This window comes from Balaenoptera acutorostrata, chromosome 12, assembly GCF_949987535.1.
Source record: "Balaenoptera acutorostrata chromosome 12, mBalAcu1.1, whole genome shotgun sequence".
NCBI lineage: Eukaryota > Metazoa > Chordata > Mammalia > Artiodactyla > Balaenopteridae > Balaenoptera > Balaenoptera acutorostrata.
The window spans coordinates 74,430,783-74,447,966 of NC_080075.1; the positions used below are offsets into that span (position 1 = coordinate 74,430,783).

Consider the following 17,184-nt stretch of genomic DNA (forward strand, 5'->3'; position numbering starts at 1 on the left):
TCCGCTACTTCCTGTTGTAAATTATCCCTGCTTGACCAGAAGAATGGGTGTGATGAGGAAAATCGGCTCAGAAAAGTGAAACAATAGTGCTTGCAAATGCTTCAGTAGCATCTCTGTTGGGCCCAATCTGCATGGACCCGGAGAGCGGGTGGCGCCCTCTCCCTGGTCGCCAGTCAGCGGGGTGGGGACGCAGGGGCTGCCCTCCAGCTGGTGGCCTAGACGTCCCGGCAGGAGCCCAGGCTGCGGCCTTGCGCTCAGATCTCAAGGCCGGGCCGCCAACGTGTCTTCAGCGGGCCCCGCCCTGAATGGGCCTGACTGGGGGGCCGTCAGCCCTGCTCTCCCTCACCTGCTCAGGGCACAGAACTAAAATCACCGTTATTCATTTCATGCTCCTTGTTCCTAATTTGAAAGGAGGTCTGAGGTCACAGTCAAGTAGCCTGTGCTGAGGGTAAACTGGGGCAGACACTGTTGGCGTCCCTGAGAAATATCCTTTCCCTCTCTTGTGCAGCCTAACACCTAACGGCCTCTATTTCCCCTCATTGTTCCGATTACCTGCTAGTTCCCTTGTCCCCAGAGACATGCAAACCCCAGTGCTGGTCACAAAAATTGGCTCCCATGGCCCAGGTTCTCCCCCACCCCCAGCCTCTTTTTCCCTCTCCACTGCTCTCCTGCCCTGTTCATGTACCTCAGTATCCCCAGGGCTACAAGTCATGTTCAGCTCCTGGGAATTCATTAATTGTAGAATAAAAGGCTTGGTCTCCAGTAAAGAGATTTCAAGACATCGGGGGGGCAGGTGGGTTTTCTAAATACTGTTTGGATGCCGGGAACCTGGGATGCTCTGGGGGGAGGGTACTGCAAGAGGAGGGGGAGGGTTAGAGCAGCGGGGTCAGAGCTGTGGGCCCGAAGGCCCATACTCAGCAGGTGAAGAGCCTGGGTCCGCTGTCGCGGCCATCCTCATGTGCTCGGGGAGCCCTGCCCCACCCTGGGAAACTCCATATGGGTACAGAGTGGGGCTGGGCGTTCAGGTCTGGTCCTGCTTGGTCACTGAGTTGCCAAGATGCCCCTCCGGGCCTCAGTGGCCTCCTCCTTAAAACTGGCATAACAGTCACTGGCCTGAGTGCCTCTGGGATTGTAATTAGGATCTAATGAGAGCTTGATCTGAAAGCCCATCTCAAAGATTATGTCCTATTGAGGGTATTTTCCTCATTCTTCTGTCCCCTTAGGTGACAAGGAATAGAGAGAAGGGGTGAGACAACTGATAAAAGCACTGTCAGCTGCTTTTTTAAGAGTGCAAGGGGTTCTGCTCTCCCAGCTGCCTACCAGATCCTTGGGGGTCATTTCTAACATCCCTGGCCCTGATCCTGTGTTGGGCTAGAAAAGGAATTCAAGTCGGAAAGGGAGTCACTCCTGGGGAGTGGAAAGAGCTATGGAGTTGGGTCCTGTCCCCCCATGCCCCGAAGATGCTCCTGTGCCTCGATGGCGAGTGCCAGTTGGTGGGATGGAGATGGTGAGCCAGGTGCCTGCTTGTGTGGCTCTGCTCTGGGCGGGGCGTGGGGTGGGATGAAGAAGCAGCCCGTGCAAAGAACCCAGCTCGGACCTTCTGGGAGCTGGTGGGCGCTCCGTCTGCAGAAAGGAGGTGGGACTCCTGAGTTTGTCCATGTCTCCCTGAAGTGCTGGGGGCAGCTGGGATTTGGGCATCACCACCTGTCTCGCTCCATTCTGTCGTCTGCCCCTCACATTCTTCTAATACTGTCCTGTCAGGGCCCCCTGGGGGAGGCTCCGGTTGTCTTTGCTCCCTGTAGTACACTGCAGCCCAACTGGCTTCCTGATATGCAGACCCTTATATAATCCTCTCCCCTTGAGTGTGGGCTGGTCCTAGTGACTTGCTGTTCATGAACAGAATAGGGAGAAAGCGTCTAAGACTCAGTTATAAAAGTCTGTGTTGGGGGGCTTCCCTGGTGGTGCAGTGGCTAAGAATCCGCCTGCCAATGTAGGGGACACGGGTTCGAGCCCTGGTCCGGGAAGATCCCACATGCCACGGAGCAACTAAGCCCGAGCACCACAACTACTGAAGCCTGTGCGCCTAGAGCCCGTGCTCTGCAACAAGAGAAGCCACCGCAATGAGAAGCCCGCACACCGCAACGAAGAGTAGCCCCCGCTCGCTGCAACTAGAGAAAGCTCGCCCGCAGCAACGAAGACCCAACGCAGCCAAAAGTAAATAAATAAATAAATTTTAAAAAATAAATAAAATAAAATAAAAGGGACACAGTAAATGTGTAACACATTAAAAAAAAAAAAAAAAAAAAAAAGTCTGTGTCAGGACTTCCCTGGAGGTCCAGTGGTTAAGACTCCATGCTTCCACTGCAGGGCGCACGGGTTGAATCCCTGGTTGGGGAACTAAGATCCCATGTGCCACGTGGTGTAGCCAAAAAATAATGATAATAAAAATTTAAAAAGTAAAATAAAAGTCTGTGTCCTCCATCTTGCCCTCACACTCTCGCTCTCTCCTGTTCGCTCTAGCGAAGCCAGCTGCCGTCATGTTAGCTGCCCGGTGGGAGGCCCACGAGGCAAAGAACTGGGGGCAGCCTCTAGCCAACAGCCAGCATTGAATTGAAGCCCTCAGTCCAACAACACGTGACAAACTGAATCCAGTCAGCGACCATGTGAGTAAGCTTGGAAATGGACCCTTCCCCATCAAACCTTGGGATGACTGCCGTCAGACACCCTGAGCCTGAGACCCCACCAAGCCACCCACAGATTCCTGACACACAGAAACTGTGTGATAATAGATGTTGTTATTTAAGCCACTAAGATTTGGGTTAATTTGTTATGCAGCATAGATAAAAAATACACATTTGGCAGGATATGTACATTTCCTCCTTTCTCCTCAACCCTGTTGCCTCATCAGTGCTAAGTCTCTTTGTCCTTGGCCTTCATTCACTCCTCTGGTTCCCACCCTCTACTCCCTGCCCCTGCCTTTCGGAGGCTCCTCTCTCTTTGCCGTCATCTCTCCCACCACCTAATTGGGGTTTCCCCCAGCATCTCTGTCTCCATACTCCTTGGAGAGCCCCTTGCTCATGGCTTCAGTAATGAGTAAGCACTGTGTCTATGGAGATATTCTCCCAGTCGTTTCCCCCATTCCACCCGCTCATCTGCATTCAGTTCCATTTCTCCCCTGGCCCGTGAATATATATTTTATCTGGATGTTACTATAACAACCCAAATCAGCTAATATGTCCCTCCTCGTCATCTCTGTTTTCAGTCAGCAGTAGATGTTCCCTTCAGAAGGCGGCTCAGAGCTTCCCCGATCTCCTTCCAGAGCTGAGCACAAATCTCTCTTCCAAGCTGCCTCTCTCCAATTGAGACTCATCTTTACACACGACTTTCAAGACATCAGATTATCACTCACTCTTGAGTCTCCATGCTTCCTGCTGAGCCTGCCTGGTGTTTCCCACCAGTAGCCTTATGTGGCTCATGCAAATGGACCAGGGCTCACACCACATGCCAGTTCTCGCATATTCTGCCTGTGTACCCTGGTACAAGTTGATTCACTTCCCTGGCCCCGGTTTTCTATCCTGTAGCTAAAAACTAGAAATTCCCCAGATGTTCTTCAACAGGTGGTACATCTGTGCCATGGACTACTACTCAGCAATAAAAATAAAAGCACTATTGACACACACAACAACTGGGATGAACCTCCAGAGAATTATGTTGAATGAAAAAAGCGAGTCTCCAAAGGTTATATACTGCATGACTCCATGTATATGACACTGTTGACCTGTGAAAACTACAGAAACAGAGAACAGATGAGTAGCTGCCCAGATGAGCAGTTGGGGCGGTGGGGGGAGGTAGGGGAGAAGTGGGTGTGACTGTAAAAGGGCAACGTGCAGAATCCTGGGCTGATGGAAATGCTCTCTAACTTGGCCATGTCAGTGTCAATAACCTGGTTGTGATATTACACTTAGGTTTTGAGAGATGCTATCATTGGGGAAAACTGGTATAGGGTATAGGGGATTTCTCTGTAGTAGTTCTTACAATTGCATGTGAATCCAAATTGATCTCGAAAGAAAAAGTTTAATTAAGAAAAGACACCCCCTTTATCGAGTTGCATGGAACTCAACTTATAACCTAAAAGGTACATTACCTAGAAGGTACGTTCATTCCTAGAAGGTATGAATGAAAAAAAAAAATCACTGCTGTTTTTGAATAATTTGACCACCTATAATTCGTTTTTTAATTCTTTTTTCTTCATTTTTTATTGAAATATAGTTGATGTACAATATTATAAAAGTTACAGGTATGCAATATAGTGATTCACAATTTTTAAAGGTTATACTCCATTCGTAGTTACTATAAAATATTGGCTATGTTCCCTGTGTTGTACAATATATCCTTGTAGCTTAAAAAAAAAAATCACTGCTTTTAACCCCCTAAAATGTTTGTATTTGAAAAGTAGTAACAGAACCACAGGCTTCTAATCTTTTACCTTGACCTTGAGCGGCACCTCCACAGAAAGCTAGGTGGACTGTGGCACGGCCCACCGTGCTCCCCTGAGACCATAAGATCCGGTTCAGTACACCTACTTTCCTCCCCCCTCTTGCGCTCCTTTCCTCTTGCGTCTGGAGGAGCAGTGAAAAACCGGGAAGAACTTAGGGAAGTTCCTCAAGGCAGAGTAACTGAGTCTGAGGGTTTGGGCCGGGGCAGAGGGAGAGAGATGAGGAGAAGTCACCACAGGCAGATCAAGTTCTCGCCCTCACTGTGCCTCCCCTCTAAGCCCAGGATGCCCTCACTGACCATAACCCAACCATCCTCTAGCCCCAGCTCAGATCCCATTTCCTCAGGGACACCTTTGCTCCAGCCCACACCCCTTCTTGTTTGAGCTTCACAATTTAGCTTGTGATTAAGTGGCTAACGTTAGTCTGGATTGTGTCCTGTGTAAACTCCTCACAAGCAGAGACCAGCTCACCAGGTTCCTCGGTACAACGCTAGGCACTGAATACACGGTACAAAAATGACTGTTGGCTCGTAACACAGTCAAAGGGATAACCTCCTCAATTCATGAAGAGGTCATCAAAATCAAGAAGAAAGACCCACAACCTGATAGAAAAGTGGTCAAAAGATAAACTGAGAGTGCTCAGTGTATAAATGCAAATGGCCCTTAAACACATGAAAAGACGTTCAACCTCCTCACAGTCAGAGAAATGCAAAACAAAACGTATATGGAGAGATCACTGCTCACCCAACAGGCGGGCAAAAGTCCAAGAGTTTGACTACATACTCAGTTGGCAACATTCTCTTTTAGTATGTATTCCTGGTGAGAAGGCAAAATACTACAACCCCTGGGGGTAATTTTTTAAACTTTTTATTTTAAAACAATCTCAAACTTACAGAAAAGATGCAAATATGGTAAAAGAATTTATTTTTTTTCTAAACCATTTGTGAATGTGTCAACATGGTGCCCAATCACCCCCCAAAACTTTAGTATAGAATATATTTCTTTTTATCCTATACTAGAAACATATTCTTATAAATAAGGACACTCTCATAACTAGAGTACAAACATCAAAATCAGGAAAGTAGCACTGATCCATTACTACCATCTAATCCTCAGACCCAATTTACATTTCTCCAATTGTTCTAATAATGTCCTTTATACCAAAAATATCCAATCCAGAATCACACACTTACTTGTGATGTCTCTTTAGTTTCTTTTTTTTTAATTAATTAATTTTATTTATTTTATTTTTGGCTGCGTTGGGTCTTCGTTGCTGCGCGCGGGCTTTCTCTAGTTGCGGTGAGCGGGGGCTACTCTTCGTTGCTGTGCGCGGGCTTCTCATTGCGGTGGCTTCTCTTGTTGCGGAGCACAGGCTCTAGGTGCGCGGGCTTCAGTAGTTGTGGCTCGCGGGCTCTAGAGCGCAGGCTCAGTAGTTGTGGCTCATGGCCTTAGTTGCTCCGCGACATGTGGGATCTTCCCGGACCAGGAATCAAACCGTGTCCCCTGCATTGGCAGGCGGATTCTTAACTACTGTGCCACCAGGGAAGCCCCCTCTCTTTAGTTTCTTTCCTTCGATCTGGAACACTTCCTCAGTCTTTCCCTGGCTTTCATGACCTAGACACTCCTGAAAAATACAAGTCAGTCATTTTGTGAAATATCCCTCATTTGGGGTTTGCAATGGTGTGATGTTTGTGTCCTCTCAAAATTCATATGTTGAAACCTATCCCCCAAGGTGATGGTATTAGGAGGTGGAGCCTTTGGGAGAGGATTAGGTCATTAGGGCAGAGCCCTCATGATTGGGATTCGTGCCCTTATAAAAGAGACCCCAGGGAGCTAGCTTGTCCCTGCCACTGTGTGAGGACACAGAGAAAAGACGGCTGTCTATGAACCAGGAAGCATCACCAATCATCTAATCTGCTGGCACCTTCATCTTGAACATTCCCCAGAACTGTGAGATAAGTGCTTGTTGTTTGTAAATCACCCAGTCAATGGTACTTTTTTATGGCAGCTCAAAGGGGCTAGGACAGGGTTTGTCTGATGTCTCCTTGAGATTAGATTCAGGTGATGCATCTTTGGCTGGAATACGTATCACAGAAATGATGCCGCGTTGTTCTCACTGCATCCTGTTAGGTGGTGTATCATTTCAATTTGCTCCATTACTGATGAGGTTAGCTTTGATCACTTGATTAAAGGGCTTTTCCATTGTAAAGTTATTCTTTTTTCCCTTTGCAATTAAGAAGTATTTTGCTGGGAAGTACTTTGAGACTATGTAAATATCCCATTCCTCATTAAACTTGCAATTTATTCCTTTATTTATTTCTAGCACTGTGGACTCAGGGATTCTTATTTTACGCAGTGGGTTTATAATCTGTTGGTATCATTATTTTGGTGCTCAGATTTTCCCATATTTTGCCAGTGGGAGCACTTTTTTGTATCCCATCATTCTTTGAGTACTTCCTTAATTTTTAAGTGTGACATGTTCTGGGCTCATCTTGTTCCTTGCTTGACCCAACTCTAGAATCTGCCATTTCTCCAAGAAGGTCCAGTTCCTTTTAGTAGAGAATGGTATTTAGAAACCAAGATCTGGGCATGAGGTATACTCATCACCATTGAAGTTTAATTGCTTGTACGTGTTCTCAGTGGAGAGAAAAAGAGGAATATATGTATGCATATATTGGGTCGGCCAAAAAGTCCGTTCGGTTTTTTCCATAAGATGGCTCTAGTAGCACTTAGTTGTCTTTAACTTCATTTGAAACAATTTTGTTAGATTGTATTGTGACAGCTGTCATATCAGTGTGCATTTAAAAAAAACTTATCAAAATTAGTGAATTTTTGTGTAGCCATTTTAATATTGAAGATGGAAGAAAAATAGCAACATTTTTGGCATATTATGCTTTATTATTTCAAGAAAGGTCAAAACGCAACTGAAATGCAAAAAAAGATTTGTGCAACTGTATGGAGAAGGTGCTGTGATTGATCGAACATGTCAAAAGTGGTTTGCGAAGTTCTGTGCTGGAGATTTCCAGCTGGACGATGCTCCACGGTCGGGTAGACCAGCTGAAGTTGTTAGCGATCAAATCGAGGCGTTAATTGAGAACAATCAACATTATACCAAGCGGGAGATAGCCAACATACTCAAAATATCCAGATCAAGCGTTGAAAATCATTTGCACCAGCTTGGTTACGTGAATCGCTTTGATGTTTGGGTTCCACATAAGTTAAGCGAAAAAAAACCTTCTTGACCTTATTTCCACATGCGATTCTCTACTTAAACGTAAGGGAAACATTCCTTTCTTAAAACAAATTGTGACGGGCAATGAAAAGTGGGTACTGTACAATAATGTGGAACGGAAGAGATAGTGGGGCAAGCAAAATGAACCACCACCAACCACGCCACAGGCCAGTCTTCATCCAAAGAAGGTGATGTTGTACATATGGTGGGATTGGAAGGGAGTCCTCTATTTTGAGCTCCTTCCAGAAAATCAAACGATTAATTCCAACAAGTACTGCTCCCAGTTAGACGAAGTGAAAGCAGCACTCGATGAGAAGTGTCCAGAATTAGTCAACAGAAAATGCATAACCTTCATCAGGATAATGCAAGACCGCTTGTTTCTTTGATGACCAGGCAAAAACTATTACAGCTTGGCTGGGAAGTTTTGACTCATCCGTTGTATTCACATCACACCTTTGGATTTCCATTTATTTTGGGTCTTTACAAAATTCTCTTAATGGAAAAAATATACACAAATACATTTTACGTCTATATTTATTTCTAGACCTATCAATATACAGGGTGAGCCTCAGGCTAGAGTGAGAGGCAGAGGCTAAGCTGTCGCCGGGAGGAAGGGGCTGAATCAGCACCTAGAAATAGGGGAGGGAAGTTTATGGCAGTTGCTGTGGGAAATCCAATAAGAGGGTAAAAGGAATTGAATAAAAGGACTGTGTACTGGCACAGGCAAAACCATACAGAATGAATTTATGTCTCTGTGATTTTCTCTGTGAATGAGGATAATGACATTTTATGGGTTACAAAGCACTTTTATTTCCACTCTTTGCCGTAATGCTCACAACTTCTGTGGTGGGCATGAAGAGGTGTCCACTCAGCAGCTTTGGGTCTTCAGGGAGCTAGTTACTAGTCCATGGAGCTCCTAGGAAATGAGCTGACTGGCAGCTGGCTGAGGTTTTAAGGAAGGGATACTGCAATCCTCAGACCTAGGGCTCGCCCAGCCTCTGAAGGAATCCCCAGGAAGCCATGGCCATGCCAATAAGGAGCTGGCCTTCCCCAAAGGAGACTTCTTCCCTGCAGGCCCTCAGGTCCAGCCATGGAGGACAATAAGCCAGGAAGATTCTCCCAGGGGACCAGGCCAGGATCCAGCTCCCTTGTGGAGAAGTGAGCGAGTCCTGGCTGCCCCACCAGCGGGGTGCACAGGCCACCCCTGTGTGCGCTTTCCCTTCTCCTCTCTTCCAAAGTCAGTCTTCATTGTGGATAATCTATTTTATCTCCACCATCGGAGACCTGGTGTTTGGGGGATGGTTAAATGTATAACTTAGCCACTGTTACAGATAATAAAAAGCCACGTGTAGACCACTGAGAGGAATGCACATTACTCAGATCCTGATTGTCTTCCTTTGGGAAGGAGAGTAAGTGGAGTTTGGGTTGTACATGGTAAGGGTTCTTTATTTTAGAAGGAGCATGTTAAAGATATCTTTATAGGGACTTCCCTGGTGGCACAGTAGTTAGGAATCCGCCTGCTAATGCAGGGGACACGGGTTCAAGCCCTGGTCCGGGAAGATTCCACATGCCGTGGAGCAACAATGCCTGTGAGCCACAACTACTGAGCCCACGTGCATCAACTACTGAGCCCATGTGCATCAACTACTGAGGCCCGCGCGCCCTAGAGCCCATGCTCCGCAACAAGAAAAGCCACCGTAATGAGAAGCCCGCACACCTCAACGAAGAGTAGCCCCCGCTCGCCGCAACTAGAGAAAGCCCGTGCACAGCAATGGAGACCCAATGCAGCCAAAAAAATACGTATATATATATCTTTTTATTGAGGTGAAATTCACATAACATTAACCATTGAAAATGTACAGTTCAGTGGCATTTAGTACATTCACAGTGTTGTGCAACCACCACCACTATCAAGTAGCAGGACCATTTTTGAAAGTGCATGTGTGGGGAAAAGAGGTTGTACGTGGATGCTGGGTGGCCATTGGGTGGAGTGCAATGTGTTTGCCCGGTGCCCCTTGCTTTGGAGAGCAACAATGCCCCTTTTCCACGGGGTGCTGGTTGGATCTGTCAATCCCAAAACCACCTCTTGCACCCACTTAAGGGGCGCGGGGCATGTGATCCACGCTACCCCACAGGCTGTAGAACCTGGTTCAGAGTGGGCTTGTGACTAGTCACAGCAATTGAAGTAACCCTCAGGACTTTTTGGCTAGGGATGGCGCCGTGAGTGAGGGTGACAATGAAGCACAAAACAGGACAACTGTGTCTCAGATCTTGAGGCACAGGGGTTGGGGGGGGGTGTTGTTAAAGGACATGGAACCTCATGTCCTAGAAGCATTAGGGAGGTTCCTGAAAGAAAGGAAATTATGTTCTTCCACTGGGGCTCTAAGTTGGGAGAATGTGAACATGAGACAGCTGCCCACCATCTTGGAGTTTGTTTAAAGTAGGGAAAAGTGCCAACGTAGTGGGAAGCAGACAAGAGTGATGGAGAGAGAGCCAGCTCTGGAGCTGGCATTTGAGTCCCTGGATTTACCTGTGCCTGAATCCCCAGCCCTGGTCTTCCCAGTTGTCTAAACTCCATACTACTTAATCCTTTTGTTTGTTTAAGGTGGTTTAGGCAGGATCCTGTCACTTGTTTGTTACTACAGATGACCGATACTGCCCTAGCATATCCTGACTGATACTGCCCCTCACCCTAGATGATCTAGGGTCCACCAGGATACTGGCTGGGCCACAGTGGGGCAGACAGAAATGATGGGGCTGTAGGAGCCCAAAGGCAAATCAATCTGAGCTGGACCCAGTGTGATTTGTGGTCAGAAGGGCCCAGTAGGGTTAGCCAGCATTAATGTGTCCCTACCTGGGACAGCCTGGAGGGTCCTCCTCATGCCGAAAACGCCGAGGCCAGGCTCTGGAACCAGCCCTGTAGCCACACGGTTGCTTCCTACTGGACACAAGCAAACCTCCCAACATGGTCACCTTGGGCCTTTTGACGCCAGCAACACAGACATCCAAGGTCACACATCATGGACTCCCAATGATTTCATCATAAATGGTTCTACTGAATAGAAACTTGCTTTGTTTTTGTTTTTGTTTTTTTGGCTGCACCACATCGCTTATGGGATCTTAGTTCCCGGACCAGGTATTGAACCCGGGCCATGGCAGTGAAAGCGCCGAGTCCTAACCACTGGACAGCCAAGGAATTTCCTACTGAATAGAAACTTACAGTTGCCCACTTGACCCTGAAAATTTCGGCTTGTTAAGAGTAACTGTAAGGGGGCTTCCCTGGTGGTGCAGTGGTTGAGAATCTGCCTGCTGATGCAGGGGACACGGGTTCGAGCCCTGGTCTGGGAGGATCCCACATGTCGCGGAGTAACTGGGCCCGTGAGCCACAACTACTGAGCCTGCGCGTCTGGAGCCTGTGCTCCGCAACAAGAGAGGCCGCGATAGTGAGAGGCCTGCGCACCGCGATGAAGAGTGGCCCCCGCTTGCCGCAACTAGAGAAAGCCCTTGCACAGAAACGAAGACCCAACACAGCCAAAAATAAATATAAAAATAAATTAAAGAAAAAAAAGCACAATACAACGGATACAGTCAGCCCTTTGTATCCATGTGTAAAAAAAAAAAAAAAAAAGAGTAACTGTAGGGAATTCCCTGTTGGTCCAGTGGTTAGGACTCTGTGCTCTCACTGCCGAGGGCCCGGGTTCAATCCCTGGTCAAGGAACTAAGATCCCACAAGCCGTGTGGTATGGCCAAAAGAAAAGAGTAACTGTAATGTTTTAAGGTAACTATAATGATTTCAGAGTCAGATGAAACATGCTTTGAATCCTGGCTCTGCCACTTCCCAACTGTGTGGCTTTGACTGAGCCTCAGTTTCTTCATCTATAGAGTGAAGATAACACAAACTACCTCAGAGGGTTGCTAAGGAAAAGTGCCAACCTGGTGCCTGGCGCACAGGAGACACTCAGTAAACTATCACTGCTATTTGCGGGCAGTATCATATAAGCCCTTAAGGAACGAAGAGGTATGGCAACCATCTTTCTAAACATGGTTCTCCCGTTGGCCAAACTTTAGCGTGTCTGTGGATGCCCATCTTGATGTTGAAAGCAAAGTGGCACAGAACCTGTAATGCACATATTCATTCATCCAAAGCTTATTGAGAACCTACTATGTGCCAAGTGCTGGGCTACAGAGATGACGGGGTGGTCTCTGTCCTCATGGAAGGAACATCCCAAGTCTCTGGAACTGGCCAGGTGGAGACTACGGATAGCATGGCCTATCATCAGCAGCATGGGGTGACCACTTGAGTGAGGGTGACAGGGAAAAAGGCCAGGACAACTGTGTAGGGAGTGGCCTCTGACCTTGGGGCATGGGGAGTGGGCAGACTGAAGGACCTGGAAGCATTAGAGGGCTCCTAGAAGGAAACCTCTTGGATGAAAGGTCAGCTCTGTGTCCCAAAGAGTTAGGTAACTGTTCCTGTGACCCCTGGAGGGTTGAAGCTGGTGGCGGTGGAGGGAAAAGTACAACTGGTTTCAGCAGTGAGGGCCTGAGTGTCCATAAGTGGGATGGTGGGTGCCTGGGGAAGGGAGCACACCATGTCCTGGGGCAGGGAGCTCAGGGCACTGCCATGTAGCTGAAGCACTGGGTGGAATGGGGGTACACAGTGGCAGATGACTGGTGGAGGTACAGGCAGAAGAAAGGAGTCAGGCTGGGGAGTCAGGGGGCCCAGCACCAAGCCCTAGCGGTGGCAGTTGGCAGAGTGATGAGCAGAGGGGTGGCTGTGCTGATGGAAGTAGACAGAGATGCCCCAAGTCAGAAACCTGGAGCCCTGGGAACTCTATGGGAAATGAGAACAACCCTCGCGGCAAAGGGGTGAGTAAGCATGAGGGCGGAGTGTAGGTGTGTGCACAGAATCTTAGAGCTGGAAGGGATCTTCAATGTCATTTAGTTCCACCCCCGAGCCATGAAATCTTTCAGTCTTCCACTGACCAACTGAGGACACTCAACTCTACTTGGACACCTCAAGGTACGGGGAACTCACTCCCTTCAAGGGGGCTCATCCTATAGAGGTGCTGGAGCCTCCCAGACAGCCTGGATAGGCCTGGCGCCCCGACCTTGGTCCTGTTGAGTGGGCCGGCCTCCACTCGGCGGCGGCACCTGGCGGGGGTGGCGGGTGGCGTGGGGCTTGCGGCGCGGATGGGCCGGCGCTGCTGTCCCCAGCCCCAGTGCTGAGGCAGGCAGAGTGCAGTGGGCTCTGGTGGAGGTCGGGAGAACTGCAGGGCGAAGACCGCCGGGGGCTCCGCGGGCTGCCGGGGGGAGGCACTTGACACCGGCCGCGGGAGAGGAGGGGCCGCTGTCCCTGCGGCCAGTGCTGGATGCGGGGACCCAGCGCAGAGGCAGCTCCAGGTAGCGGGGCGCCCCGCGGGGGTAGGGCTGCCGCAGGCCCCCGGCGGAGTGGCCGGGAGAGCTGCCGAGGCGGGGTGCCCGGGCCCAGCGCAGGGTCGGGGTGCAGCGAGGTCCGGCCCTCCGACCCGCAGCGTGCGGGGACCCCCCCCAGCGGGGGCGTAGAGGCCGGGAAGTCGGGCCGAGGGCGCTAGGACCGGCCGCGCGCCCAGGCCGCTCCCGTCGCGGCGCCCCGGGGCCCCCAAGTCGGCGCTGCCTCCCGGGCCGGCTCCGCAGCGCCAGGGCCGGGGCCAGCGCGGCCGCGGGGGGCGAGCAGCGGGCGGAGGCCTGGGCCCGCGGGCGGCCGGAGGGAGGGAAGGAGGAAGGCGGAGAGAAGGGGTGGGAGGGGGGGACCCGGCGGAGGAGGCGGAGAGAGGGAGCGCGACAGCGAGCGGAGGGAGGGAGCGAGCGAGGCAGGCAGGCGGGCCGGGAGGGAGGGAGGGAGGGCGCGCGGGCGGCGGCGGCGGCGGCGGCGAGAGCAGAGGACGAGCCGGGACGCGGCGCCGCGGCACTAGGGCGCGCAGCCGGGCCGGCCCGACCCCACCGGCCACACGGTAATGAGCGCCGCTGCTGGCGGCCTGGAGGCCGGCCCGGAGGCGGGCGGGGAGGAGGGGAGCCGGGCGGGGGGCACGGCGGCGGGCAGTGCCCGGCTCGGGGCACGCTCCCGGACCCCCGCAACTCGGCGCCGGGCGCTCGCGGGGCCAGGGCTGCGGGCGGCGACGGCGGGCCGGGCTGGCCGGGGCGGCGCGGGGGATTTGAGGGTTTGTTTATGTCCCCGCGGGCTCGGCAGGCGCCCCCTCCCGTCCCGCCCGCTCCCGGCGCGGAGCCCCCTCCGCGCCCCCGCCCGGCTCCGGGCTCAAGTTCAAGTCTATACAATGCCGCGGGGGGCCTCCTCCGCCGCCGGCCTCAGCGGCGGTGCCCCGCTAGGCGCTGCCGCAGGGGCCCCGGCCTGGCCGCCCCCGCCTTCCGGGCCCTGCCCCCGCCCCGGGGCCCAACCTGGGGCCTGCGGCCGGGGCGCCGGAGGGCGCGGACCCCGACCTGGAATAATCGGCTCCCGCCGCGGCCCGCAGGGAGCGGGGGAGGGGGGCGGGGGCCGGGCCCCGCGCAGGCTCCGCGGCGGCGGCAGAAAATGGCAGCCTGGCACGACCCGGCCCCCCGCCCCTCCCCCCGGCTCCCGGCCCTCCTCGGCCCGGCGGGGCGGGGGACCCGGGAGGCCCCCGGGGGCGGGCCGAGGGGTGATCGGGGGGCCGGGCCGGGGAACGCTGCGCAGCGATCTTCCTCCGGCCACCTGTGGCTGGGGGAGCGGGGTGCCAGCGGATCTGGGAGGGGCTGCGGGGGTGGGGAGAGTGCCACTTGGGGGGCACACCTCTCCGCGGAGAGTCGGGTGGCGCGCGGGGGGGACGTCGTGCCTGGCTCCTCCCTGCCCCCGCCGCGGGCCGTGGGAGCCGGGGCGGCGGCGGCGGCGGCGGCGGCGGTGGCGGCGCCGCAGTGTGGGGGCGGGGCGGGGGCGGGCGAAGATCCCGGGCCGGGGCCGCGGGGGCCGGAAAACGCAGGGGTGGGAGCCGCAGGGCCTGGGCCCGGAGCGTGGCTGGTGGGGACGCCCCGGGTCGCCCCCTGCAGCAGCACCCACCCCCCTGCACACACTCAACACGCACGCGGACACACTCACGCACACGCACCCCCGCTGGGCCGGTGCAGACGTGTCCTTGAAAGCTTCGCATCCGCACGGTGAAGGACGAGGCCTCGCCGAGGCTGCGGATCGGGGTCTTCGGCCCCACGTCCCAGCGCCCCGGGAGACCCCAAGCTTCCGAGCCGCAGGCGGCCTCGGTCCGTGTCCCGCCCTCACCCCAGCTCCCCTCCCCCTCCCTCCTCCCTCCCCCTCGGCTCTGACGGAGCTGGCAAGGGTCCAGGGCCCGCCCCCGGCCTCCCCCAGCCCCCCATCGCTGGGGCCCGCGGCCCTCTGGCTGCCAAACTGCTTTTCGCTTTCCTGGAGGCTCCCTTCTTGGGGGCACCCACTCCCTTCCCTCTCCCCCCCATTAGTTCCCCCTTTTCTCTCCATCCCTTCTGTCCTTCCTCCACTCTCTAGTGCAAAGCCAGTTGAGTAGGTGTTGGCCCCTTGGGTGGGGAGTGAGGGGCTTACTGGTTCTCAGGGGCTCTCTTCCCCAGCTCGCGAGAGGAGCCCCCTGTGCTTGCACCTTGACCCAAGATGGCGTCCTGCACCCAGCTGGGCAGCTCTGGCCTGTGTCTGGCAGGGAGGAAGGGCCCGGGCCCCGGAGCCACACAACTCGCCCCCTCCCAAACCAGAAGGGACAGGAGGCTGCAGGAGAAGAGCCGGCCGCCCTGTGACCCAGCTTGCCCCTTGCTGCTGGGCCCGGAGACTGCCATCACCATCCCTGAGGGACTGTTCAGTCTTCATGTTTCACCCTGGGCTGCCAGCGCTGAACCGGCCTCCTGGGCTGGCGGGCTGCGAAGGGATCCTGGGATCAGGTGCTGCTCCGCTGTGCCTCCTCCCTCCCAGGCAGATGTGACAGCTGCAGCCGGGGAAGCTTTTCTCCTTGGGCGATGCTGGAGAGCTAGGACTGGCCTCTGGGATTTGGGGAGCCCAGCTGTCAGGCGGACCCTCTTTGGGCTGTCCCCTCTGCTGGCAGGGGTCGTCTCCTGGTGGTTTCCTGAGCTGCCTGGGTTTGGAGGCTTGGGCTGTTAGGAGTTCCTGCTAGGTTGCTGGGCCAGGTGGTCCCCCTCTGCCTCCAGGTCCCGTTGAGGCCCTGGTTGGGCTGTTTGACAGGGATCTCTGTGAAAGCGTGAGTCTGTGTGCGTGTGTGTGCATGTGTGCACATGTGCTGCACGCAGGCAGTGGCCCAGGCAAACTTGTGTGGCGGGTCTGGCACCTGCCCGCCTCCCTTCCCGGGCCCCACTCCTCTGGGCCCTGGCCCCCTCTCCAGCCTCTTGTCCAGCTCCTTGGGGCCTGTCTTCAGCTACTCATCAAATGCACACTTCCTGGCTCGGGCGGACCAAGGCTCTCCTTGTCCTCCTTCCCAGGCTCGTGGGCCTGCAACAGGAAGCCGACCTCAGAGAAGGTGAATTCCTTCTAGACTCAAGGAGTGTGGTCCACAGTGCAAGGGCTGCCCCCCGCCGCCCCCAGGCACTGGAGAAGCAGAGAAGAGGACAGCTATGCCATGTGTCAGGGTGTCTGCAGACGGGATTCCTCTGCGGGGTGAGAGTTGGACTGCAGCTTGAAGGTCCATTCCAGCTTTTAAATTCTATGGCTCTGATTCTAGTGGTGGAATTTCAGACCCAGGAGTGGGGGCGGGGTGGTCTCGCCTCACAGCGATAATCAGGAATGGCTTCCAAGGAGAGGAGGCCTGAGTGAGAGCAGGGCCTCCTGGGGGGTGGGCCTTTGAAAGGAGAGGGTGGTGTGAGGGGTGAGGGCCCTTCAGGAGACAGGTTTGTCACGTCTGACTCCAGAGAGAGTGTAAAAGTGCAGCCTCTGGTTAAGCCTTCACACGTGTGTGTCCTTCTGTAGGTTTACGTGTACACTTGTGTGTGTGTATAATTTCTGAGGTTTCCTCCCTGAGTCCAGTTTGCGGTAAGCTCCTGAGTTCCTTGTGGACCTTCTTGAAGCTGAAACTCTAAGCTTCTCATCCTTTCTTGGTCTCTCTGGTGACCAGCCCCCATCCAGGAGCCCACCCAGAGTCATCTCATTAGAACAAGAGAGGCTCCTAGTGCTTTTCCTAGCACAGTCACACATCACCGCCATTGGGCCCCTGAAAAAGCCTGCAAGGAAGACAGACAAGCTATAAAATACTTGCCCAGGGTGACCTGGCTGGGAAGAAGCAGGGCCAGGCCTGCCCTCTGGGGAGCTTAGACTGTCTCCTGCTCCAGCTCTCCCGGGCTCCTGCACTGTGTGTTGGTCTCTCCTCTCAGTTTGTGGTCTCCACGGGACCTTGCCCTGGCCGCCTCTGGTCCCCCATCAGACATTTTGTGGGGTTTCCATGAGTGTCTGCTGGACATCTGTGTTTGC

General features: G+C 53.5%; 2 protein-coding genes across 4 annotated transcripts in view; one reads left to right on the forward strand and one right to left on the reverse strand.

The window, feature by feature from the left end:
- Window positions 1–12,782: 12,782 nt before the first annotated feature.
- LOC130709358 (basic proline-rich protein-like) lies at window positions 12,783–14,884 on the reverse strand. The gene is made up of 3 exons (XM_057557900.1): window positions 14,160–14,884; window positions 13,708–13,870; window positions 12,783–13,451 (listed from the first exon to the last, which is right to left on the reverse strand). The coding sequence occupies exons 1-3, from the start codon at window positions 14,882–14,884 to the stop codon at window positions 12,783–12,785; spliced, it is 1,557 nt and encodes a 518-aa protein (XP_057413883.1).
- DNMT3A (DNA methyltransferase 3 alpha) overlaps window positions 12,998–17,184 on the forward strand; it is a 100,059-nt gene continuing 95,872 nt past the window's right edge. For 2 of the 3 annotated variants that reach the window (XR_451857.2, XM_007191261.3), the window contains exon 1: window positions 12,998–13,127. The gene's annotated coding sequence lies outside the window, so the exon portion shown is untranslated. Of the gene's footprint in view, window positions 13,128–13,585; window positions 13,718–17,184 lie in introns of those variants that run through there. The other variant, XM_057557931.1, reaches the window with a different exon arrangement.

Coding starts and splice junctions, on each gene's coding strand:
- LOC130709358 (XM_057557900.1), bottom strand. CDS start 14,884: ATGCGAAGCTTTCAAGGACACGTCTGCACCGGCCCAGCGGGGGTGCGT. Junction 13,871..14,159: donor GCCCCGGCCGCAGGCCCCAG/GTTGGGCCCCGG, acceptor CGCCGCCCGCAG/CCCTGGCCCCGCGAGCGCCC. Junction 13,452..13,707: donor CGCTCATTACCGTGTGGCCG/GTGGGGTCGGGC, acceptor CCGCGGGCCCAG/GCCTCCGCCCGCTGCTCGCC.